This window comes from Rattus rattus, chromosome 9 (assembly GCF_011064425.1).
Source record: "Rattus rattus isolate New Zealand chromosome 9, Rrattus_CSIRO_v1, whole genome shotgun sequence".
Classification (NCBI taxonomy): Eukaryota; Metazoa; Chordata; class Mammalia; order Rodentia; family Muridae; genus Rattus; species Rattus rattus.
Genome location: NC_046162.1, coordinates 68,879,707 through 68,901,598, shown reverse-complemented (window position 1 = coordinate 68,901,598; position 21,892 = coordinate 68,879,707). Strand labels below are relative to the sequence as shown.

General features: G+C 54.3%; 1 protein-coding gene across 1 annotated transcript in view; it reads left to right on the top strand.

The window, feature by feature from the left end:
* Tmem104 (transmembrane protein 104) overlaps positions 1–21,892 on the top strand; it is a 56,567-nt gene that overhangs the window by 13,137 nt on the left and 21,538 nt on the right. The window contains exons 6-8 of the mRNA XM_032913351.1: positions 218–298; positions 3,279–3,378; positions 3,697–3,805. Coding sequence (XP_032769242.1) covers positions 218–298; positions 3,279–3,378; positions 3,697–3,805 — 290 coding nt within the window. The remainder of the gene's footprint in view (positions 1–217; positions 299–3,278; positions 3,379–3,696; positions 3,806–21,892) is intronic.

The following is a 21,892-nucleotide window of genomic DNA, read 5'->3' as shown; positions in this document are numbered from 1 at the left end:
CAAGAGTTAGAAGGAAAACTAAAACTGCCAGGAAAGTGTATCTCAGCAAAGACTGCTCTAACTGGCAAGCGTGAGGACCTGAGCCGAGAGGGGAGAAAAAGTTTCAAGGATTGAAGAGGCTCCATGATATAGTTCTAGAGAATTCCCAGAGTTCCAGCAGCCCCCCTCAGGGCTCTCCTGGTGAACAACCTCTTCCCTGTCTGCTCCGGCCCCACAGAGAGACGCTCATCAGCCAGCCTGTTTGAAATCACAGAGCGGGTGGAAATGGGACAGATGGCTTCCATGTTCTTCAATAAAGGTAACAGTCACCCTGGGATGGTGTGTGGAGCGGGCACACGCGACCCTTGCTGAAACTCCTGGCCTTTGTCCGGGGTTCCGTGTTGAAGGGCAGGGCAGCTAGGTGGGAGCAGAGCAGCCATCTTGTTGGACTAGCTTTCCTTTGTCTTCCTGGGGTTCCTTGCACACTGGCCTGAAGACCAAGGCTTATCCATCCGACTAGGTCAGAAGTCCTAGGTCACCTTGCCTTCCAGCTAAAGGAGCCAGCGGCACACAGCCATAGAATCCGCCTCGCACACCTGTCCCCTCTCGGCCAGCAGAGGGAGCTAGAGTCCCACGTCGATGTTGCCCAGCGATGATCAAGCCATGGAGAGCTGAGGCAGCATGCGCCTTCCGGGCTCTGCTTGTTCCTGGCTGGCATTTGCTACAACCTGCAGGTGTCCACCTGACTCCAGTATCTACCAGTGACAGCCTTTTCTGTCTCTATGGTAAATGTTATTTTTTGGAAACTGAGCTGTTTTAAGCGCTTAATATTTACTGCCCAAACTTTAGCCATCCCTACCTCTGCAAGCATGGAGCACAGCCTCTGTGAGCCCTTCTTTCTAAGCTGTCTTAGAATTTTATGCCAAAGCCTCTCCATTTGCCGATCGGGGCATCTCTGTCAGTTCTAGTCTTGAGTGTGGCTGTGGAGTTAGGGGAGGATTGCAGAAATGGGAATCTACTTGACTTGGAACTAAACACCAAGCACTCAGTTTGTCATCCAAGGTGCAGATTGGTCATTGGTCCAGGAAGGGTAATTATGGGCACAGGCTGGCCGAAGCTGGCTCCATTCTCCTCTCTGGGCCAGCCTCGTAAAGGTCTGCATGATTCTTTGAAGTCAGCGTGACGGTGTTGAGACCACATTTGTGCCTTTCCTTTGTCCCCTTCCATCACTGCCCCCCACCACCAAGGGGGAGGAGCATATAAGCATCCCCTCCGAGAGCCACTCAGAGTTCTCCAAATTCAAGGTTGAAAAAACCGACTGTGCGTCAATGGGAGAACACACACATTCTAAACCATCTCGCTTGTTGATGTGTTCTGTAGCCCTTCCTGAGCTCCCTTCTTCTTTGTGTGCATGTCTGGTGTGCACATGACACACATACATGTGTGTGGAAGCCAGAGGCTGACGTCAGGCATCTTCCTACTCTTCCCCCTGTACATTTTGAGAGACGGTCTTGCACTGAAGATGGAGTCCACCAATTCGGTGAGGCTGACCAGGCAGTCTCGTCCCCAAAGCTAAGATTACAGGAGTATGTCTGACTTTTTTATGGGGTGCTGGAGAGCCAAACTCAGGTCTCCAGGCTCCTCCCCTGATTTCTTTTTTTTTTTTTTTTTTTTTTTTTTTTTTTTTGGAGCTGGGGACCAACCCAGGGCCTTGCACTTGCTAGGCAAGTGCTCTACCGCTGAGCTAAATCCCCAACTCCCCTCCCCTGATTTCTTTACACTAGTGGCTTACACTGTCTTGTCTGCCCACATCTCATAAAAATTAGCGCATTCGGGTGCGGTCAGCCCCAGCCGTGGAAGAGGTCCCTGGTAGCTCCTGCAGGACTTCTCAGGCTTGGCACTGGGGACATCGGGCTGGTAACCCTATGTCGTGGCAGCCCGTCTTGAGAATGTAGGATGGTGAGACAGTGTTTCTGGCCTCTAGCTCCAGAGCCCGCCCCTGTTCTGCTCTGCTCTGCTCTGCTCTGCTCTGCTCTGCTCTGCTCTGCTCTGCTCTGCTCTGCTCTGCTCTGTTCAATAACTCAGACCGCCAGGTTGTTCCGTCACCTGTGACAGAGCTGCACCCTCCACAAAAGGCTCCCCTGGGACCCACTCTCATTTCTTGCCATTAGAAATGCCAGGCCCAGACATTAGCGTCCTCTCGGGAAGCTCACTGATCCTCCTACTTTGTGTCTAGTAATGAAATTTTATTGATCAAGGAGGGCTGACAGGTGTTCATAAACAGCCAGCACTGTAGCTGCTGGCGGGTGGCGGAAAGTGACGGGAAGCAGTGAGGCCTTCCCACTGAGAGTGTTGGCACCAGAGAGGATAGGCGGGCTGTACCTAGAGCCTGGGGTCATGAATGACAGACAGCCCCAGGAGCTTCGAGCCACATCAAGGTCGATTCCGATGTGTCAGGGAAGGGTATGACACCTGTCATTTTAAAAGCACCTGCTGTGCCCTCCTGGGTTCGTTGTTTTTAAATTCTCTTTTCCTGGCCCCTTTTCTCAGGATTCCGAGGAGCAGAGCTGACCTCACATAGCCCAGGACTAACATGTCCCGGGCTTTCCCCTGGGGACCTGTAGACTGCTCTGAGCCACCAGGATTAGAAGGGAACTGTCACTTCCTTTTTCTGCCTGTTCTCAGAGAAACCAGCAGCTTGACATCGGGCATTCAAGCTCTTAGTCTAAGTGCAAGTTTGGGCCTGATTGTCTGGGACCGTGGCCCTTAGGTGTTGGCCCCAGCTACCTGTACCTAAGCTCCTCCAGGGCAGGGCCTGGATCTTTGTATCCAGATCCATTTATTTATTTATTACTCTATTTATTTAGTTTGTTTGGGAGGGGACATGTGTGTCAAGGCTGGGGTTGGGGCACAGGACGACCTGCTGAAGGTTCTCTCCTTCCGTCACATAGACTTCAGGGACTAAACTCAGACCATCAGGCCCAGCGGCAGACGCCTCCACCCACTGAGCCACCGTTCTGGGCCTGCCGGCATAGATCTGACTCCTCTCTCTGATCTTCAGGTTCGACGAACCTCTCAGGCACCAGTCCCAAGCTGAGGCGTCTTCTACCAGCCTCACAGTTTAGCCAGCTAGAACAAGAAACAGGAGTTTGGGGTCACACACACCCCACTTTTCGTAGAAGGCAAATGGCCTGAAGAACCGAGAACAGCAGAAAGCAGTAAAGAGAGACTTAGGGATCAAAAGAGAACGCAAACGTGTCTGCCTCTGGCTCCCTGACCTATGACTTTGTCGCTTTCAGTGGGGGTCAACCTGTTCTATTTCTGCATCATTACTTACCTGTACGGAGACCTCGCCATCTACGCGGCAGCTGTGCCCGTGTCCCTCATGCAGGTGACCTGGTGAGTATCCCCTCGTCTGCCGTCCCCACGCTGGTCGCAGACCCACAGGCCCGCTCCACCAGCAGGGCAGAGGGTCAGGCACAGCCCTAAACAGACCCACAGCCTAAGGTACGCCACACCCGAGACCCTTCTTCGGCACAGGGCCAGCTGTGCCCTCTGTCCTCCCAAGGCATGTTCTGTATCCCCAGACCTGTGAGCCATTGTACCACATGACCAAGTGGGACTTGTCCTGAGGGGTGGTTTGTGGGGAGTGGGAGCTGCAGCCCCACGGTCTCTCCCTGCCCACGATGAGCCCCAGTTTGCCATCGCTCTCTTCAGCAGTGTCTCTGGAAACGACTCCTGCGGCGTGAATACAGACGCCAAATACAACGACACTGACCTGTGCTGGGGGCCCCTGCGCCGGGTGGATGTCTACCGGATCTATCTGGTGAGTGTCCTGTCCCGGGCCGGGGCACACAAGGCCAGCGTGAGGGGCACGGCGGACGTTCAAACACCTTTCTTTCCTGGCTCAGCCCTTTGTCCAGAGAAGAGTCCTGCACTCCGCCACTCTCTGGCTCAGGAGTGAGGTCTTGGCCCCCAAGTCACGTGCGTGCGGCATGGAATGGGCCCCCAGCTTCAGGCTAGCAGGCTGTCGTGAGCTTGTGTTGTGGTTTGAGGGGTATTCTGCAAAGGTCGTGCGTTCCAGAGACTTAGGTTTCACTACAGGATCCACAAGTCCAGCCATCTTACAGTTGACCCTTAGCACAGACAGCCTCCTCAGGCAGGCCAGGCTCAGCCCAGCCCTCTCCTGTCTTCCCATGGAGGAGGGAAGAAGACGAATCGCCTGCCTTACTCTTGATTGCTTCGTGCTGTGATATGGTGGGGGTGGAGCTGACTAATACACTAGACAGGACTCAGATAATAGGAGGACGCAGCAGCAGAGGCCATTTGTCTCTGCCGGCCTCAGGCAGGCTCAGAAACGCCTCCCCCTCCAGCTTCCGCATCCTTCTCTTAGTACTGTCTGCCCCCACTTGGTTCTTCCCAGACGTGCTGGGAGCCGCTCCGTCCTGGCTGCTGTACTGATGTGATGGGGCGAGGGGAGAGTAGAGTCTTCCTGCCGGTGGCCCCTCAACTTGGGTCGTCCCCATCCTGCCTCGAGGTTCCATGGACTCGGTCAGCGTTGTTGCTGAGGTCTGGATGCATTAATTCCAAGGACTACTAAATGGGTTTTATCTTTCTGGCCAAGTAGGCTCCTGAAGGAACCTTGAAGCTTGGGCTCAGGAGATGTCTTACCTGTGTTTCTGTAACTGTCACTCCATGGTCTGCTTCCCCTCTGGCCAGGACTTTGCATGCTCATAGAATTTCATCTCTGACCCTACCATCAAAAAGTCGGGCAGGTATTTGATAGCAAAACCCTCCACAGCCCTGGGAGTAGGCACACGAACCCACCAGGCAGCCAGGGGCCAAGCAGGGGTCCAGCCAAGGGTTTGCCTCTTAGCATTTCAGTATTCCGTGATTACGAACAAAGTACTCAATAAGGCCTTCTGAGTCCGTTCCCGCCCGGGTGTGAGCGGGAGACTGGGGAAGGTGGCTGGGTGCTCCGGGGAGGAATGACAGGAGTGGGGCTCTGGTGGGTCCTCGCCAGGGGAGGCCACCACAGTCTTCACACTCGGCCCCTGGTATCCTCCCCAGCCCACAGCACAGTCCACACTGAGCACCAGGGGTGTTGGTTGCTCAGGGGTGTTGGCGAATCACTCAGAAGCACTGTTATTGCTGTGGTAAATTGTCCCTTCAGTGTTTTCTCTAAACCTTCCACATGGTGGAAGCCTCCCTCCCCGAGTCCCAACAGCTCTGACGAACAGAGGTAACCCTTCGGGGAAGCAGACAGGCGTTAATTACTGCCGTCATCTCCCAGACGTCATGCTTATAACTCAGGAGCTAATTGTCCTGGTGCCGCTAGCACTCCAGGCCAAGGGGCCAAGCCTTCAGAGTAGGAAGGGGAAGATTAGTGGCCCCCAGGAGCACGCTTTCTGGGTAGTAGGCACGATCAGAGCTGGAGCCCCAGCCTGCCCAGAACCTTCACTTCACCTGCACACTTCTTCCCAGCTCAGAGGGCTGCTGGTTCAGGAGTCGTCTTGGACGTTGCCTTGCAGCTTTGCATGCGGCTCCATGGTCCGGTAAAGCTGGGCAGCATCCTGACACCAAGCGCCAGGGAGTGTGTCTGTCTGTCTGCCTGCACCCCACCCCGTGCCCGACTCTACCGAGGAGCAGGAGAGAAAAAGCAGAGATGCCGGCGTCTTTCCCCAGGCTCGAGCCTCCTAGCAGACAATCGGGACACCTTTCCCTCCCAGCTAAGGGGGAACTAGACCCTGGCAAGTAGCCTCTTTGGGTCTCAGAAGTAGGTCCAGCATCCTGTAACCTGGCCTCTTCGTCATTCACGTTCAAGCCTTCTGTCCTTCCGGGGCTCTAGCATGCCTCTCACGACTGGCTGGTCTGATTTTGCTGTTCGTCGAGGTCCACCCTAAATGCTGGCAGGAGTAGGCTGAAAGCGTACCCTCCCACCCCACACATAAATCACCTTGGGTAAACGGCGCCGTCCTAGGCCTGCATCTTTAAAGGGACTTAGGAATAACTGTCTTCATTGCTACTCCGGAACACTCTGTTCTGCGGGATAATGAAACAGGCTTTTATATTGTGGCTTTAATTTGCAGAGAGAGCCTTCTGGAAACCAGCTCAGGGAAGCCCCTGAGAAGCCCACAGAGAATGAGAATAGGCAGGCTAAGATCTACCTCTGAGGCCAGCCTGTGAGTAGCATCATGGTCACACCAAGAAGGAAGCTTTGCAACCGGCAGCTACCAGTTTCCTCCCCGAGCCCCTTCCCTTAGCGGACGGAAAATCCCCCTCCCCTCCCGGTGTCCATGGTTCGTCCCATGATCCCCAGTGCGGCTGATGAGTCAGTTTCTCCTCCTTCATCCCTGTGTCAGCCTTAGAACAGGGTGCTGGCGATGCTCAGAGTCCCCTGCGTCACCCGCTGCTCCACGTGCGCTCTCAGGTGTCCTAGCATGCTGCCACAGGAGCGGCCTGTGCATTCTTGGTAGTGCCCGAGAGCATTAACAAGGTCTGTTTCAGCTGTCTGTGTGTCCTCAGCCGTCTTCCCTGCTCCTCTGAGAGATGAAATGGGAAAGAGTCAGGTGGCCTGCGGAAGCACCCGTACCCAACCCCAGTGCAGGGCCAGGACTGGAGAGAAGGGAGGGCTGAAGGATCCGAGGGGCCCATGGCCAGTGGCCTATCAAAAGCAGTGAACTCCAAATTCATCAAGAGACTCTGCCTCAAAAAATCAGGTGGAGGGTGATAGGGGAACATTATGACTGGCTTTCACACGCTCATACCACATACAGGTGGGTGCTCCCCACATGCACCATACACACCTAAGGAAAACGTGGCGTTTTGGTTCTATGTCAGTCACAGTGCCAAGGAGCCAGGGTTCCAGCGAAGCAGTGGGTTGGGTATGACTGTTCCTTCCTGGGGTGCTCTGCCCTGTGGGATCGCATTGATGTCCCGTCCCTGGGCGCCCTACCCCCTGCCCGTGCTGGCACTTGCCGGCAGCTCCTTGTTTGAGCTCTTCTACCCCTTGTCCTGGGTCTCCGTCCAGCTCCATCCCTCCTCCCAGAGACCATCGCGGGTCAGTGGAGACTCCCTGAGAGCGGAAAGCTGGCAATGTCCGCAGCTTACAGGTGGGCAGACGCTGCCGGGTCACGAGCAGACCAACAGGCTCCGGCCCAACAGCGCCAGAGCGCATGGCAGAGCGGAGCTTAGCCTGCTGGAGTCCCAGCCGCAAACTGCCCATGTTGAACAGGGGACCTTCATTGGGACAGGCAAGGTGACCCCAGCTTGTTCTCCTTAGGGGTTCTGAGATCTTCCTTTGAGGCACAGGTGATTAGGAAGAGATACAGCCCATTCACAAGCAGCAGGTATCCTGTCTCTCTCTCTGTGGGTGAGGGGCATCTTCCCCAGACCCCCTCCAGGTACCTCTTCCTCCTGGAGGAAGAGGTTGGAGCTCAGAGCAGCACTACTTGCCAAGTCGCCCTGCTAGGTTACTTTAGGGGGTTCCTCCTGAGTCCCGATGGCCCCGCCCAGTCCTTCGCCCCGCCCACTGTCTTCTGACTGTCCCTGAGCTATTATAACACTGCCCATTGAAAACAGCAGTTCGTTCCTCTTTTCAACACAAATGTTTCTTCCAAGAATGTTGAGGGCACAGACAGATGAGGACTAAGTGTCCTCCAAGTGAGAGCGTGGAAACCCCACAGCCCAAGCTCTGAAAGCTCTTCTGTATCCTGGCTCGGCTGGGCTTGGCTCAGGCTCAGGTCAGGCTAGGCTCGGCTCAGGCTCGGCTCAGCTCAGGCTCAGCTCAGGCTCAGGCTCAGGCTCAGGCTCAGCTCAGGTTCAGGCTCAGGTTCAGGCTTGGCTCAGGCTCAGGCTCGGCTCAGGCTCAGGCTCAGGCTCAGGCTCGGCTCGCTCAGGCTCGGCTCGGCTCAGGCTTGGCTCAGCTCAGGCTCAGCTCAGGCTCAGTTCAGGCTCGGCTCAGGCTCAGGCTCGGCTCAGGCTCAGGCTCGGCTCAGGCTCAGGCTCGGCTCAGGCTCAGGCTCAGGCTTGTTCAATGTTGATTTTTAGGGATCGTTTTGATTTGTAGCTAGGGGCTCTTGTAGTGTAAACTGTCCTTGAACTCACAGTGTAACCGAATCTGATCTTAAACTCCTCATCCTCCTGCCTCCACCACACCTCAGGCAGCGTGCTCCCGATCACTGTTAGCAGTGGCTTCTGTGTCTCTGGTTTAGGCCTCCCAGTCATACCACCAAGGACATGCTGTCATCCCAGAGAATGGCTTCCGCAGGGTCCCCAGACCGAGGCAGACAGCCGAGGCAGACAGCTCAGTAGGCTGTGCTCAGGTATCACTCTTAAGGCTCGGGACAAGTGCTGTGTTTGCAGGGCAGCCCTGGCTCCTCTGCACAGCTTGGGAAATACCAGCTTGCTGTCCCCAGAGCAGGACCTGTCTCGGGGCCTGGGCTGCAGCGGCCTGACCCTCCTGTGGACTCCAAGGCGTTCTTTCTCTCTGGCTGCCAGAGCAAAGCAGACTTTTCCTAGTACCTCAAGGAGGGCTGGAAGTGAGAGCCTCTTCCCAAGGACATTCCCTTCCCCAGCCAGAATTGGCTTTGTACTTTCTACAGCGGCCATGGTGCCCTGGGGCTGTCTAGCATCTGCTAATAAGTGGGTCACCGCCAGGACCACTTGAATATTCATCCTCACCCATTCTGGGGCAGGAGGTGGCCTAGAGGCCTTCAGGACCAGTGAGAAAGGAACATTAACCAGGAACAAGTAAGTCTTGGGAGCAGCAGCAATGCCACAGGACCTGGCCGCTCTCCTTGTCACGATGCTGTACCTCTAGGCTGTCACTTACTCGAGCCATTTTCTATGGTGGTGGTGGTGGTGGCTCCAGAGCAAAAGTCCAGGAGAAAACAGGCGGATGCTGCCACCGATTGTGTGCAGTGTGGCCCCTGGATGGAAAGGGGGCTGTCAGTTCTCAGTGCCTGAGGTGGAAGGGCAGTGCTTATAGATTTAGGATATCCCAGTGACTTCTTAAAAAGACAGGCCTTATGGGCACAGCGAGGGATGCCCATCTCCCCTCCCTCCCCCCACCCCCAGACCCAGTGTATTCCCATTGGTGCCGAACCCTCTGCTTCCATAGAGGGGTTGGGGCTCAGGGAAGGAAGGGCGCATTTCTTCCCTGCACCCTGGAAGTTCAGATCCCTGCTCTCGGGCTAACGTGAAGCGAATCCTATCGTCTGGCAGTGGCCAAGCTCAGGTTGGAATGATGGATGTGGAAGGATTAACTTGTCTCTTTCCTTCACAAGGAAATCAATAACACGGAATCAGGCCTGAGGTTTTCCTCCCAGAGCTAGCTTTGCATCAAATACAGGATCCGCCTCTCGTGGGTTTTGTTTGGTTTGTTGTTTTTTTTTTTCTTCTAGTGTGCTCCCTCCACCCCCTCTCTAAATGACATTCAGACACCTATCACTTGCTTCCAGCACTGGCTTGTTTTGTTATCCCCTCTCAAGAGATTCATGAACCCTACCAGGCCGCTTGTGGTCTCTCAGACCTCCAGACCTCTCTGTTCCTGCTTGGCCATTGTCCAGCGTTGCCCCAGACCACCCTCTCCTTTCTGAGGACACCCTGGTGCCACCCCACTGAGCCACACTATAACAGCCACCCCTCCCACCCACCCCCACCCCACCCTACCCCCGTCCCTTTGGGTGTGGACCTGAGCGCCCTCCTCCTGCTCAGTGAGAAAGCTGTTGTTTTTTATTTTTAATGGCACTCTCGGGGACATGGGTTCTGTCCTTGCATTAAGCCCACCATCCTTCATGCCCTGCTGCTATGGCCAGTACCTGATGCACCAGCTTGGAGCACAGTGGATGATCCTGGGGCCACCCACCTGTGGGACGTGGGATTCCGAGGCATCGAGTGAGTCCTCCGTCTCAAGTACTTCCTTACCCAGCCACTCATGAGTTCAGAGTCGGGGTCCCCCGGGGCAAAAGGGGCCACTCAGACCCACCCTATACTCCATCCCCACCCCCGACGCTCATCCCGGCCCTGTTGCGATGTCTTCTGTGCCCCAAATCTGGCTCCTTTGTCTAGAAACTAGTACAGCTTTGCAGACAGCATGTCCCCAACATGAGCCAGTTCATTCGGGGGCACCTGGGGAGGTAGTAGCTTGCCTTACCTAGCCGCCAGGCCCTTTCTTCTCCCCATTCTCCCAGTTCAGGGATGCATCAGAGTGTGAAGACAGGCGTCCCGGCCCCTTGCCCCCAACTCACTCCCGTTACATGAAAACGCAAACTTGTAAAAAGAGACCGGAATAACTGTTAGCTGTTCCTTACCTCACAAGAGGATGTGCTGTAGTCTCCGACGGATTTAAAATGTCCTGTGAGCTTTGGGAAGTGGAACCTTTAGGACGCATCTCTTGTGTAAAAGGGAAACACATTTGGGTACACAGGTACAGAGATTCAAAGCCCAGCTTGGGTATCTGGAGAAGCAGGTAGATGCCAGGTCTGGGTGGTCACCATTAAGAGCCCACCAAAGGGCAGTCTCAGGGATATCCCCACCCAGGCTTACACATGGACCCCTGAGCTGGGAAAGCATCCGGAGCCATGGCATATCCCCATGCCCACACCCACGCACTCGCCAGTTTGGTTGGGGAGCTTCCAAGTAGGTCTCCGTGGGGCGTGTTCCCCTGCCGAGGGCCTTCTGCACCATGCTTATTCTGGGCAGTTTCTGTGCGCACTGATCACAGACCCCACACTGGACGCTTGAGCCCTCTTCCTTTGTGAGCAGCAAAGTCAGGGAGTAAAGACTTGGTGTACTGTATTCCCCCCAGCCGCTAGGCTGACCTTGCCGTGTACCTGTGCACAAGCACATGTGTGATATTTCCAGCTTTCCCATGGCAGAGCAGAGCCCTGGACAGCCTCCCAGTCAGCCCAGGCCACTCCCTGCTCTGTGTGCCCTCTGCTTCCAGAACTCCCATGGCTGGGCACAGGGCTAAAAATGACTTCCTACTCTGGCTGGTTGGTTGGCTAGTTTAGGTTTGGGGTGGGTTCTTTTGTTTGTTTACTTTAGATTTAATTATGTGTATAATATGTTGGGGGCAAGGAATATGTGTACGTGTGAGTGCACGTGGCTGTGGATGCAGAAGGAGACGCTGGACACCCTGGAGCTGGTCACAGGGTTGTAAGCCACCCAGTGCGGGCGTTAGGAGCCCAACTCTGATCCTCTGCAAAAGCAAACCACTGAGCCGTCTCTGCAGCCTGGTTCTGCAGGGCGTATTCCTATGTCGTCCACACTGGCTTTCAGTTTGCTACTTAGCTCAGGTTAGCTTGAACCTGTGATCTTCTTGCCTGCACTTACCCAGTGCTAGTATTGAAAGCCATGACACCACCTTCTATTTTTCTAAGGGAATATCCTAATTGGTGACTTCGGGTGGGTCCCTAACCCTCACACACACACCATCTTTATGTTGTAGGGAGAAGAAGATTGCAGTTGTTAGACTTACCAAACCCTACGAGCTAGAATGATAACCCACACCAAATTACTCTTCTCAGGTTTGCTCCTTCTGCCCTAGAGATTAGGCCATGACACCCACCGGCCCTGCTGGCTTGGGACAGTTCCTCTGAGCAGTGCTCACTCTCTGTTAATGAATGCAGTGCTATAAGCAGAACTCTCCCAAATCCTGGCTGTCCTAGTCAGGGCTACTGTCAGCAGCTTGGAGAGAAAGGGTTTATCTTGAATCACAGTCCATCCAGGGAAGCCAAGGCAGGAACTCACACAGGGCAGGAACTCGGAGGCAGGAGCTGATGCAGAGGCCATGGAGGGGCGCTGCTGACTGGCTTGCTCCCATGGCTTGCTCAGCCAGCTTCCTTATAGAACCCAGGACAGCAGCCCAGGGATGGCCCCACCCACAACGGCTAATTAAGAAAATGCCCTCCAGGCCTGCCTACAGCCTGATCTTAGGGAAGCAGTTTTTCATTTGAGGCTCTCTCTCCCCTCGGATGACTCTAGCTTGGGTCCAGTTGGCATAAAATCGTCCAGCCCAGTGGCCCTGGGAGCAGCAGCGATTCCTTAATGAGGAGAAGCTCTTAACTCTAAAGCAGTAAGCGTGTTCCTCCCTGTAGCTGTGTCCCAGCACCGGCCCTGCACGCTGTCCCCAAAGCAATCCAGGCACACACACAAGAGCTGGCCCTGCAGAGGCAGAAGGAGCCATAGAACCCCGGGGGGGTTACAGGCAGCAGAAAGCTGTGTGGTGCACAAGTGTGAAGGACGGGATGCAGAGCTGAACAATTAGGTGCATATTAATGATGCCGTGTGACTAGTGGGCAGGAGCTGAGAGGATGGAGGGACATCTTAATAAGCCTTCAAGCACAGAAGGAAGTACCACCTAGGAAAGACGCCCAGGGTGTTGCTCAGCAGGTGCTGTGGGAGTGTGAATCTAGAAGTCAGGGTCACAAGCCGCCCCGGCTGTTCCGTTCAGCCTGTGGCAGTAGCTTACTTGGGCATGGATCAAAAAATGGTTCCGAGAAGTCTTGTTCGGGCTAAAGCCCTGGGCCCAGGGCTCGGAGGTCCTGACACCTCATGGTAGCCATGTAGCCCCACACCACTGATGCAGAGGCTGTGTTTCCCCAACCCCAGCAGCGGGTAAACCCTCTAAGAAGACTGCCCCTTCCCCAAATCACCGGATGAGGGCCTTGATGGTGCTCCTCAGTGCCTGGTCCCTGGCCTGATGGCCAACGTGCCCTTTATCAAAAATATGAGCTGGCGGGGGAGGTAAGCAGAAGGCAAAATGGCTTGGTAGGTAAAGATGTTTGCCATAGAAGTCTGGTGACCTGGGTGAAAGCAGAGAAACGACTCCAGAGTGCTCCTCTGACCTCCACGCACATGCTATGGCGTGCGCACGTAGACACTGATAATTTTTCGTAATTAGTATGGACTTTGCACTCCACGCTAGGAACAGAACGCTCGCCTAGCTTGCAGAAGGCCCTACGCCTTGTCAGACTAACCTAGCAGATGCCTAGGTCTCATGAAGAAAGCCCAGGAATCCGCATTTCACACTGATCACCTTGTCAGCACACAGGCAGCGCTGGTCTTCCTCATGGTCCTGCTTCCCAAGTACTGTCATGGAAGGGGTGCTCAGGGTCTTCCAGCAAAAGGAGAATGGTGAGAGCATCCATAGATCCCCAGCCTGGGGTCACTAGTGATACCCCGAAATGTCACTAACGGTGCTTCTGTTAATACCCACAAGGAGCAGTATCAGACCGTGCACACAGGCTGTCTCAGACTTTGCCTACATTCATGGGCATGAGTCTGCCGAAGGCTGCCATGTTACCTGAGAGCAATAGGCGCCTTCCATGTTCCTACCAGGCAGGCGCTCTGAGCTTCCTCCAGACCTACAGCATGGAAGCTGCAGATCCCACAGTTTGCCAGGCCCCCAAGGAGGGCACCTCCCACTGACAGGGCACTGGGGAGGAAGTTGGGTTGCTAGTGTGATGCCTCATCCCCAGCTCAGCAGAGCTCACTCAGCAGACACTTGATGTGCTGCCTCCCTCCCTCCCTCCCTCCCTGCCTCCAAGGTTACTCAGTTCCCGGTCAGACATCAGCAGGGAAAAAGAGGTGAAACAAGCTTGGCCTGTGTGTTCCTCTCTGCAGGGCTCCCATACCCTGTGCACTTTGACTTCCCTCCCTCCCTCCCTCCCTCTCTCCCTCTCTCCCTCCCTCCCTCGAGCTCCAGAGCCTCCCGCATTCCCTCCTCCATCTCTCTCACCAGGAAAGAGTATAACTAGGGAGGGAGGGTACTGAGAGCCTCTCAAGTGGTCACCTGACACCTCTTGTGGAGCTCAGCACCAGACAGTGTGGCAGCTGCAGGAGATCAAGGGCCAGACCCCAGGCCCAAGAGCTCTGGGATTCCAGCTGGCCAGGGAGATTCGAACAGCCACATACCTGAGTTGCCCACCACCAGTTTTACCTGAGCAGGGTTCATCCTGACAGAATCAGGTAGCTGTAGCTATGGGCTTTGTGCCACAGGAGCTGGGGGCTGGGTTGATGCCCCCAGGGGGTCCCCACGCCCTCATCACTCATATATAGCCTGCCTTCGGAGTCTCTGGTTCTTTGAAGCTGTCAGAACCAAGGTGACCTTCGGAACAGCTCCTGCTGCTTCCTCAACCCACAGTGGTAGGGGCCAGCTTTCTCCTGACATCCGAAGTTGACATGTTCCAGCTTGGGATTTAATAGTTAGAGGGACAATAACCCAAGTCTGTAAAGTGCTCAAAAAGCTTTGGGGTTCGTACCCATCAGCTTGGCTCCAAAGAACCAGAACATAAGCACACTGCTCTCCATAGAGCTTCTAAATCCTACCCCCCTGCACCAAACCCATCCTCCTTAGCTTTAGTTCTGATCCCGTGATAAAAACACCTAGTCAAAGAGCATAGAGAGCTGGGCATAGTGGCACACGCCTTTAATCCAGCATTCAGGAGGCAGAGGCAGGAGGATCTCTGTAAAGCCAGCCTGGTCTACAAAGTGAGTTCTGGGACAGCTAGGGCTATGTAGAGAGATCCTGCCTCAGAAAACAAAAACTTGAAAAAGCGGCTTGGGGAGAAAGGGTTTATTCAACTTACAATTCCAGATCATGGCCCATCACTGCAGGAAAGTCAAAACAGGAACCTGAAGTAGCTGGTCACATCCACAGTCAAGAGCAGAGAGAATGAATGCATGCATGACTGTTCGTGTTTGACTCACCTCCTTCATTTTCCCAGTCCAGGACCCCTGCCTAGGGAATGGTGCCGCCCACATCGGGCCAGGTCTTTCCATATCAACATTATTAAGACAGCAATTCACAGCCATGCCCATAGGCCAAATTGATGTAGGTAATCCCTCACTGAAACTTTCTTCTCAGGCAGTTTTAAATTATGTGAAGTTAACAATTAAACGAACTGTTGCATTGCCCAGTCCTGTCCTCTCACTGTGGGGGTTTCTACAGAGCCTGAACTAGGCAAGTGTATGTTGTATGGCTGTGCCCTGCCTTCTAATAGGCTCCTAGGAAGGCTTGTCAGCACTCCTCTGTCCCTGTGAAACAAGTGAATAGCCTTGTTCTGCCTGCATCCTTCATAGCACACATGAACTTTAAACTCATTAGAGCTGGGAAGGCTGGCACATGCCTTTCATTCCAGCACTCAGGGAGGCAGAGCCAGGAGGATCTTGGTGAGTTCCAAGCCAGCCTGGTCTGCAAAGCAATCCACTTGGGTCTGTTTAGTCCCTTCCATTACGTTCCACCCTCCTGATCAGCATCCTCCAAGGATTCTGGGAACCTTCCCTTGCCATGGCTTGGCTTCACTCCCCAGGCTCCTGAGTCCCTTATCATGCATGGACTCAGGGGTCCTCTGGGCCTGCTGGATCCTTAGGGCCGGTACCTTTGAATAGCCAATGAACCCAACTCCATATGTACTGCTGGCTCCTCCTTTCCCCAAGGGGTAGAATCCCTTGAGGACTTCCTCAGCAGGGGCCAGAGCATCTCTGGGGGAGCAGTTAAAAGCTGTCCACACGTCTGGAAGTTGCAGGTCCCACTCGTGCTCCCCTGCCAGCCCCCCTTTTGCCCCTGACCTGTCAATGGGGAGCACAGCTGCCTCCAAAGTCAGTTCTGTTTCTCTAGGCAGAGCTCTTGGCCTCTGCCGCCACGGCAATATGTATATGCATGCCCATGTGCGTACGCACAGGCATGCACGCCAGCAGCCTACCCTGCCATAACTCCCCACGTAACCTCACAGAGCCTTCCTAGTCCCATCTGTTTACCCGGGCCTGGTGTTGCCGGATCCCACCTCACTCTGTCTCGCTTGTGAGCAGACAGCCATCCATTAAAACCCCTGATGACTTATAGTCATTAAGCGAATGACTGTGTGGGTTTTCCACAATATTTATCTTTCCCCCCAAACCACAAAGGTTGTAGCTCTGGCATCAGATTCTTGGAGCTCTGCCCACCACTGGGTGCCATCTGGCCTGTCAGCTGAGAAAGACCACACAGGCACGTAGGCATGTCCCCAAATGCCAGGGCCAGAAAAACAATGACTGTGCCAGGCTAAGAGCATCCCACCCACCCAGTCCTCCTCCCCGAAGGGAGCCAGGAGGTCTGAGGAGATGAGAGAGGGCCTAGGGAGGAACCGACCCTTGTGGGAGGCACCTGAGTGCTCTGAACGGGAAATAGGCTTTGGATACAGGTGACCTGGGCGCCAGTCCCAGCCTCAGCTAAGTAATTGAGATTTGGGACAAAGCTCTTAATCCCTCTCAACACCTGTTTTCTGAGGCAGAAACAGTCGCCAGGGTTAGAAAGAGGTCCCACCCGGGAGGCCTCCAAAGCTCTGGTTCACCTGCCAGCTCTCAAAGCCCTTCCTCCCGACTCCCAGCCCAAGCCTCTCTGGAGTAATAGGCGGCAGCCGCACTTGAGTCTCATCCCTGAGAGCTCATCCGGGAGGCTCTGGGCAGAGAGTGAGAAGCGTTCTTCTTTGGCTGGTGACAGCAGCTCTCAGAATGCAGCCCCAGAACCACCTCCCTTCCTAGCCACCAGGGACGCTGCCTGTACCAAGTGCCGTGTGCCTTGTCCTGGTTTTAAAGGCCAGGCCAGGTGGGTTGGTGGTGTGACCCTGAGTCAGCTGCCAGGGGCTCTGGTCTGTGTTCTGGGCAGACATGGGCCCTTCTGAGGGGAGAGATGGCGTGTGGCATTTCCAGACCATCAGCTTGCTGTTGGAGGCGCCCCTCACGGTGCCCTCCCAGATTGTTTGGGTGACTTTCTTCCTCTTTCCCACTTTTCCCCTCATGTAGAGGTCAGGGAGACTTGGACCTGTCCACAGAGAAACTTCCAGAAGCAACTGGAAAGCAGTTCTTAGGGTCACTTTTGACCTCGCCCGGGGTCCCTGTCCCAATTTGTTTTTATTTTAAGTGTGTGTGTGTGTGTGTGTGAGAGAGAGAAAGAGAGAGAGAGAGAGAGAGAGAGAGAGAGAGAGAGAGAGAGAGAGAGAGAGAGCGCTGGGGTTGGTTTGATTTGCGTCCAAGGGCATCAGTGAAGATCCACCACAAGTCTAAAGTCAGGAGGTCGGCCCCCCACCTAAGTAGGTCCTGGAAGAGTGAGCCGAGTGTGTTTCTCCTCCCCTTTATATACCGTTGTCTGTCAGAAGGGGAGACAGGCCAGGGTGGGGGGGTTCAGCAGGCCCAGGCACTTGCTATACAAGGCTGCAACCTGAGCTTGGTCCCCAGGACCCAGGTAAAGGAAGAAGGAAAGAACTAATCCCGCAGTTTCACCCTCTGACATCTACACCTGTGACACGGCACCAAAGCAAATAAACAAACAATTAAGTAAATAAATAAATTTCCGTGGTGAGCAGCGGGCTGGAGAAATAAATCAGCAGCCGAGAGCCTGTGCTGTCCCTGCAGGGGATCTGAGTTTGATCCCAGCACTCCCGTCAGGTCTCGCACAACCACGTAACTCCAGCTCTGGCCTCCGCTGGCACTTGCACATGTTGCACACACACACACACACACACACACACACACACACACACACACACTTAAAAGTAATAAAAACAAATCACAAGGAACAGGAACAGAAAGTTTGATAAGGGACCTGGGGCGAGACAAACATTCAAAAGTGACCCTAAGAACTGCTCTCCAGTTGCTTCCAGAAGTTTCCCTGTAGACAGGTCCACGTATTCAAGGAGGCAGAGGCCATGAAGGAGTTGCTCATGAGGTCCCCACGGTCCATAGCTCCTCAGACAAAGCAGGCTCCCCAGGTTCAGAACGGGATGAGATCTCCACCACCTTAGAGGTTGCCCTGGCTTCTGCACGTGGCCATTCTGAATCCGTACTTCAAGCAGGTTACCAGCGTCCTCCTTAACCTTAGCTACCCAACTGAAGCCACACGACCCTCCTGACCAGCTCCTGATTGGTAGACTACTGCCAGGCAGTGATAGGAGGCCCCGTTGTCCCCTAACCCTGTTCTACATCTCAGTGGCTGCTTCCTCCTCCTGAACTTCTCATCTTTCCCCCCATGATTGCTGCCTCTTAGACTTCAGCGTCTTCCAACAGCTACGGGCAGGCGTCTGGCCTCTCTGCTCTCCAAGCCAGAGTGGGTTGAATGTTGCAGCAGCAGGGGAGGTTTTCTGCTAAAGGGCGTGGCAAAACAAAAGCAGGATTTGACTCTGGTGTTCAGACGGCACAGGATGCCCGTGCCCGTTCGGAATGGCCTGGGCACCAGCTCCTTCTCGTTACCACCAGTCCATTCCGCATGCATCCTTCACGGCACTGGCTAGGATAGGGCAGGCTAGAAGCAGACACTGAGACATAACCTCTGTCCAGTAGTGTGTCCTGCTAGGTGTTAGAGAGGTGCCCGTCACTGCCAGGGAGGGGCCGGTGTACTGAGAGAGATTGAGAGAGATGCTCCAACCTCCTCCACCTGCCTCGTTTCCCCCCCGCACCACGGAAACTAAAGGGTCAGTGAGGAAGCGCTTACAGCGTCTCCACTGTGGCCTGGACATGCTGAGCCCTGTTCTGGCATGGGTGGTTTCTTCTTCCGTCCTCTAGCTCCTCCCACCACCACTGGGCTGATCCTTACCAGGGTCACAGTCCATCCTCTGTCCCAGGAAAGGTCACTTCTGGCTCCGTATGAAAAAAAGCCTTCCTCTTCACGACATAATAGCTCTCGTCCTAGAATTTCAGCAAATGCGTCCTGACAGCAACTGACTGGGGCTTGGCACACGTGCGTTTTCGACAGGGTTCCCAATATAACGTCTGTTCCTTCCTTGCCGGTCATCTTCCGCCGCATGGTGGTTGGTCCTCTCCTGTATGATCAGAAGTACTTGAACTCTCACGAATATTTGGACGATTACTAAACTCACAGAGGCAATAAAAATAAAATAGCACGTGGTGAGGGGAAGTGTGTGTAGCCACAGTCCCTGCTACCCAAGAGGCCACAGCAGGAAGATCACTTGACACGAAGAGAGGCATAGCAAGATTCCATCTCAAAGGGACAGAGAGGAACATGTTGGCAGAACCCTCTGTGTGCAGCAGGTGTTGGCAGCACCATAGTCCCGCACCTGGGATGTTTGGAGAGTGGATGTGTCCTACTCAGGGTTCTTCTTGCTATGATACAACACCACGGCCAAGGTAACCGGCTTTCTTATAGAACTAAGCCCAGGATGGCACCACACATAATGGGCTGGGTCCTCCCCATCAATCACTAAGAAAAGGCCCCACAGCTGGATCTCATGGAGGCATCTTCTCAATGGAGGGTCCCTCCTTTCAGATAACTCGAGCTTGTGTCAAGTTGACCTAAAACTATCCAGCACAGTTGACCTTTGTCAACTCGCCACACAAACACATCACTGACAAGCCATAACCTTTCCTTTCTTATTCTCCCCCAAGATTAGTATCAACGTTATAAAATAAACATTTCCAAATCCTAAAAGTCCCACAAGTCTTTAAATGTTTAAATACTTAAAAATTCAGCCTCTCTAATATCCAAAGTCTTTCAACTGTAGGCTCCTGTCAAATCAAAAATAAGTCCTGGGCTGGAGAGATGGCTCAGCGGTTAAGAGCACTGACTGCTCTTCCAGAGGTCCTGAGTTCAAATCCCAGCAACCGCATGGCGGCTCACAACCATCTGTCATGGGATCCGATGCCCTCTTCTGGTGTGTCTGAAGACAGTGGCAGGGTATTTACTGTCATACCTACAAGAAATAAATAAAATTTAAAATAAAAATTCTTTCTTACTTGAAGAGGAAGAACCAGGGCACAGTCACAGTGTGAACACAGCAAACCCAAACTCCCACAGATAAACAGTTTAACGTCCAGTGTCTGGGATTCCCTCGGGCTCCTCTGAGCTCCTCCAAGTGGCCTGGGTCACTTCAGCTCTGGCCCCTGCAGCACACACAGCCGCTCTTCCAGGCTCCGGCTGGCTCCACTCCACTGCCGCTGGGGTTCTTGGTGGTCATCCCATGACACTGGCTTCTCCAAACTGTTGGGGTCACTTGCTGCAACCGGGTTGTACCTTAATGTTAGCCTTTCCCGGGCTCTTTTCGGGACCCCAGCCCTGTCACGCAGTGCCAAACCTCAGCTGCTCTCCATGACCCCTTCCTGCCTTCAAAACTCATCACACAAATGGCCCGGTAGAGCCTTTGCTGCTTCTCTCTGAGACTTCCCAAGCCAGGCCTCCCCCCTACCCCCACCCCCATCTTTCTGCATCTTTCTCCTCATAGTCTCCAGAGCTCCCACAGGAGCTTGCTAAGCCTCGAACACTCGACGGCTTTCTTTTGTCTAACGTTTCAAAGCCTTTCCACAGCCCTCCCAAAACAACCTGGTCAGGTGTGCCAGAGCAATCCCGCACTACCCTGGTACCAACCTCTGCCCTAGTTAGGGTCGCTGCTGCTGTGCTGAAACACCGTGACCAAGGCCGTTTGGGGAGGAAAGGGTTTATTTCAGTTTACACATCCAGGTGAGGGTCCATCGCTTAGGGAGGGCAGGGCAGGAACCTGCGGGCAGGAGCTGATGCAGAGGCCATAGAGGGGTGCTGCTGACTGGCTTGCTCCCTGTGGTTTGCTAAGGCTGCTCTCTCACAGGACAGCCCCCTGCCCACAGTGGGCCGGGCCCTCCCCCATCCACCAGTAATTGAGAACTGCCCTATGATGTACTTTGAGAAGCTGGGTGACCGCACAGAGCTGCCTCAGCAAGGACGTTCGTACTGGACCCGTACGCCACCCCAGCCATCTGAACTCAGTGCCCCTTTGTGCCCCGACTCAGAGCCCACCTGCCTGCCTGCCTGCCTGTCGTAGACAAAGCCCCAGAAGTTGCGACTCAGTTAGGCAAAGAAACGCTCACAGCCACTCGAGAAGTAAAAATAGAACCCTCGAGCATTTCTTCACTACGTGTCAAGGACGCCGTTGCAGGTTCAGTCAGGGATGGGCTCGTGCCAAGATGCTATTAACCCCAATTAGCTTTTAACCCCAGCACTCAACAGGAGCAGCCCCGCGAGCTTGGCACCCCTCCCTTTCTCATCTGAGATACCCTCCAGGATCAATCCAGACAGCTCAGCTGTGCGCTTGGCGCGTGGCCACCGCCACTTGAACCCACTCCTCCCAGCCTTAGATGCTCTTATGCCCGTGAATTCTGCCCTCAGCCCTTGCGGATCCTGTGTGTTTAGGAAAGCCCTGACACTCAGTGTTGCAACACTGCAGTTCCTAAGAAGTTCCTTTATCACCCTCGCCAAGTTACCAGGGAAAGCTAAGATACCAACCAGCCCTACAGCAACAAGGCTGGGCATAGAGCCCGTCGGTCTTTTGTGTTGAGACCCCAGGAGCAGAAAGACGGAATGGAAAGCGTGGGACCCTGAAAGCTGTAGTCCCCTCTTCTGCCAGAACTTACCTTTAGAGGCATGTAAGTAAACAGGCACTTGACGCCCACTTGGTGAGGAGGTTACTCAGTGCCCCATGTCAGGGCACATAATGGCCTGCAGGGTCCCTGTCAGTCCCGAGCCTTCTGTGGGAATGCAGGATACCGTGTGAGCATGCCATGCTGGAATTTCCTGTACCATCTGTCATGTGCACCCACAGAGATGGCAGGGATGGGAAGGACCCTCCCCGGCTGGACAGGCAGCGGCTGACTCCTGCCTCCATGAATGTTTCCCACCATCTCCTTGCCAGAGTCAAGCTCTAAATCAGAAGCTGCAGGCCGCCCCTCCTCCTCTCAGCAAAGGAAAGCTGTCAAGCAGGCTTTAGGGGTTGCCTTTTGTTCAGGAAGAGCTGATGGCTGGGCTTGTGACGGGGAATCAATCCTTCCAAGAAGTAGGTGCTTGATAAAGACCACGACCCCTTTGGAAGCTTTAGTTCTCTAGGGTTTCAGAGATGTCACCTCTTCTCGGGACCACTGTAGAGTACCATTTGGTGACTCTGCTGTTTAG